Here is a 4,034-nt window from a genome sequence, read left to right as displayed (position 1 = left end):
TTTGTCAGTAGTGCTGCAGTTTAACTCCATTGTTTGTTCACCCTATTTGTAGAACTGTGCTAGAGTCACTTGTTACGTGCTTGTTGCTTCTGAAGATGGTGATTTAATCCAGGGCTGTTATTCAGTTTAGGAGCTCCCATCGGCCCTGTATGTCTCAGAGTCTTTTTCTAATGACCCTCCCCTCAGACCAGATCAGGTGTTACCTCACTTGGAATGGTCCCCTGTTGAATGATGTTAACCACCGTTTTCCTTTAGAAATGACAAAATATATAACCGGCTCAGTTCAACCCTCCCTACTACAGTACCCCCTCCCACATCCTTCCCCCTGCTCCCATTCCCTTACTAACAGTACATGTATATACAATAACATGAATACATGTTCAGCTGAATGAATTAGCTGCAATATGGGCTGCTGTCCTGACATATACTGTACATGCTTTATCAAAAACATATGTTCTCTCAGGGATTTTTCCTCCCAGCCTCTACATAAAGGCAACTCACTCCAAGTGCCACTTCCCTTTGTAAACAGCAGTGAAAGAGTAACAGAGAGCTCACTGGCAACCTAGTCAAAGCACACACTGAAAGAGGCATTTTTTAAGAACTGCAAACATGAAAATGTGTTAGGATCTGAGCTTCCATCAACAAACCATTAGTCTTTCAGCATTCCTACATGTGTGCATCCTGTTAGTTTATTATAAACACATTTCTCGGCCTTGCTTATTTCGGGTTATATACAGCGATTTGAGAGCTCTGTTGCAATGGGCTGTCATCCCCTATGCCTGGGGAGAAATTCAGCGTCTGCATCAGTTTACAGGAGAGCTGGAGCAGAAGAGGAGGGGGAGGGGGACAACCAAACAGCAACAGGAAAACATTTCACATATTGAGTCATAAAGACTTTATATTGTCTCGTGAACATACTTTACTGTACCATATTGTTGTAGATGTGATGCTCTAAAACTGATGATAACAATCTAATCACTTATCAATAGTTATTAGTGAGATAATGAGGGCATGTATTTGGCTTTCCCCTCTAGTACGGACAGACTCAGCATATTGCTGCCTTGATACATGCACTACATTACTGCTTTATTTCATTGATGTAACGTATCACAAAGTTTTGTCACATTATAAACTCTGTAAAGATGTTGTTTTTTTGTAACTATACATGAACACAAAGGGGATCTAGCCAGACCCACCAAGGAGGGAAATAAGATTGGAATCGTATACTTGTTATTCCACGTTCCTGGAAGGATTCCCAGTTTCAGTGCAGACAGACATCTCCGAGTGAGAGGAAAGAGCAGGGGGCTCCCCAGCCCAGAGGGTCCCCTCTCCTCACCTCCCCATTGTCATCCTGGCCGGGTGGATGCCTGCCGGGTGCTGCTGGGGCCCATTGGTCCAGGTCAATCTGCCTGTTGAATGAATAAACAAAGAGATGCTCTGTCCCTCTCACAGCCAGGTGAGCTGATATCGTCTTCCCAACCCGAAACCCATCTGCAAAAATAAACGCACACAGGAAATGACTTGCCAGGCCTCTCAACCTGCTGTGTGATAGGCCAGGGGTGGGGGTCCGGAATATCTGCACTGTCTCTTTCACATCATGGAGAATCACGGATAGAGGATAGAGGGGTGTCACTGACAACTCGCCATAGTAACATCAGTGGAGGTAGAGCTATGATGAAATATAGGGATTTCATGCTGACTAAAATGTATATACTGAGATACTTCATGCTGAATGCCGAACAAGGTGCATCTCCCCTTCTCACTCAAAATATATCTTCTGTCCTGATCATTAATTACCAGATCACCTTGGTATCTGTGGGCTGAGCTAAAATGGCTGTGTAAATGATTGTGGAGCACATACATTGATGTGCAGATAAAGCTTTGTGCAGCCTGATGAGGAACAGATACTAAGATATTCTGAAATTACACTATCAAATAATGTTTCTGTGTATGAGAGAAGCATGACATCAAGTAATGACATTAAGCAATGTGGTTGGGCAGTAAAAAATCCCTGTACATCCTGTCTGATCATCTGCAATCATTTGGACCGATTTCATGCGTGCCATGGTCTCTATGAATCATTACATGTGTTAAAGCGATTTAATGTCTTCCTCCCAGAGGCGCTGTGAAAACATAAAGACCAGAGAGAAACAATACATCTAGGCAGCTGCCAAGACGTGCTGAACCCATTGATGGTCATCTAAAGGCAGAGGACCCGGGAGATGGTCCACAGGAGATAGAAAAGCCAGCTAGCGCTGTGCACCGCCGTCAAGACCCTCAGACCCATCCCAGTCGCCACACAAAGAATGGTGGCTTTCATAGCAGGCAGTATCAGTGTGTATGTAGGGGAGCAGAAAGCACAACAATAATATTAAAATGAGCACCTGAATCATACCTTTTCTTTTCAGCCGATCAGAGCCCCCAGGCCACCGGGAGAAGGAAGAGACATTGTGGGTGAGAGAGGCTGGAGTTATGGGTGACAGAGGCTGGGGTATGGGTGACAGAGGCTGGGGTATGGGTGACAGAGGCTGGGGTATGGGTGACAGAGGCTGGGGTATGGGTGAGAGAGGCTGGGGTTATGGATGACAGAGGCTGGGGTATGGGTGACAGAGGCTGGGGTATGGGTGACAGAGGCTGGGGTATGGGTGACAGAGGCTGGGGTATGGGTGACAGAGGCTGGGGTTATGGGTGACAGAGGCTGGGGTATGGGTGACAGAGGCTGGGGTATGGGTGACAGAGGCTGGGGTATGGGTGACTGAGGCTGGGGTATGGGTGACAGAGGCTGGGGTATGGGTGACAGAGGCTGGGGTATGGGTGACAGAGGCTGGGGTTATGGGTGACAGAGGCTGGGGTATGGGTGACAGAGGCTGGGGTTATGGGTGACAGAGGCTGGGGTATGGGTGACAGAGGCTGGGGTATGGGTGACAGAGGCTGGGGTATGGGTGACAGAGGCTGGGGTATGGGTGACAGAGGCTGGGGTATGGGTGACAGAGGCTGGGGTATGGGTGACAGAGGCTGGGGTATGGGTGACAGAGGCTGGGGTATGGGTGACAGAGGCTGGGGTATGGGTGACAGAGGCTGGGGTATGGGTGACAGAGGCTGGGGTATGGGTGACAGAGGCTGGGGTATGGGTGACAGAGGCTGGGGTATGGGTGACAGAGGCTGGGGTATGGGTGACAGAGGCTGGGGTATGGGTGAGAGCGGCAGGGGAGGCTGGGGGAGGCAGGCCAGGTGAAACTGTGTCTGTTCAGTAGGGGAGAGAGCAGTGCAGGTGTTGCAGGATTAGGCTCATATCAGTGTTGATAAAAATCCCTTTCTTGTGAATGGGGGTCCTGTGGGCCTGAATGTGACCACTATCTGCAACAACAAGTCACCTTTATTTTCTGCAACAACAAGCCAGGTAATTACAGGCCGCAGGTCAGGCTGCTCCTAACATATTTATTACTGCTGCTTCTGCCAATACCCAGCCACCCAGCCCAGCCCAGCCACCCAGCCCAGTCCAGCCACCCACCCCAGTCCAGTCCAGCCACCCAGCACAGTCAAGCCACCCAGCCCAGTCCAGCCACCCAGCCCATTCCAGCCACCCAGCCACACAGCCCAGCCACAGAGCCTTGCTTGCACTCAGCCATGTGAAGAGGAGAGGCCATGGCAGCGCTGCTGGGAAAAAGAAGCCCAGTCCCAGGCTGCCCTGGGGCATTGCTACCTGACAGGCCCACAATGAGGCAGCTGAAGGAGCCACACACACACACCTTTACACCTCACCACTCACACACACTGGCTGCTTTGTCTCCTCCACTCCTTCACAGATCCCCCTCCTTCACAGAGCCCACATAGTCATTTGAGCCATGCTCCCTCTTTGATCAATAGCTGACCGCCTTTGCATTGAGGGGCAAGATAATCCACAATGACAGTCATGCCCATTGGCCAATATATGTCCCTGGTATGTGAGGGACAAAAACATTTGCTTATATAACATGAATGAGCCATTGTATTAGTCACTTCCATGGGGATTTCTAAGGTATTTTCTTTATAAA

The 4,034-nt window shown here is 49.2% G+C and overlaps 1 protein-coding gene across 1 annotated transcript; it reads right to left on the bottom strand.

Annotated features, from left to right (window-relative positions):
* Window positions 1-2,682: 2,682 nt before the first annotated feature.
* LOC135547837 (uncharacterized) lies at window positions 2,683-3,647 on the bottom strand. Its single transcript, XM_064977064.1, has 2 exons — window positions 3,549-3,647; window positions 2,683-3,243 (listed from the first exon to the last, which is right to left on the bottom strand). The coding sequence occupies exons 1-2, from the start codon at window positions 3,645-3,647 to the stop codon at window positions 2,683-2,685; spliced, it is 660 nt and encodes a 219-aa protein (XP_064833136.1).
* Between the last annotated feature and the right edge of the window lie 387 nt (window positions 3,648-4,034).

The sequence above is a fragment of the Oncorhynchus masou genome, chromosome 11 (assembly GCF_036934945.1).
Source record: "Oncorhynchus masou masou isolate Uvic2021 chromosome 11, UVic_Omas_1.1, whole genome shotgun sequence".
Classification (NCBI taxonomy): domain Eukaryota; kingdom Metazoa; phylum Chordata; class Actinopteri; order Salmoniformes; family Salmonidae; genus Oncorhynchus; species Oncorhynchus masou.
The sequence above is the reverse complement of the archived record's forward strand: the minus strand, read 5'-3'. Positions and strand labels throughout refer to the sequence as shown.

Bases quoted from the DNA above. Each gene is read 5' to 3' on its own strand.
- LOC135547837 (XM_064977064.1), bottom strand. From the start codon at position 3,647: ATGGCCTCTCCTCTTCACATGGCTGAGTGCAAGCAAGGCTCTGTGGCT. The intron at 3,244-3,548 runs GTGGCTTGACTG...CCTACTGAACAG, and splicing joins GGGTGGCTGGACTGGGCTGG to ACACAGTTTCACCTGGCCTG.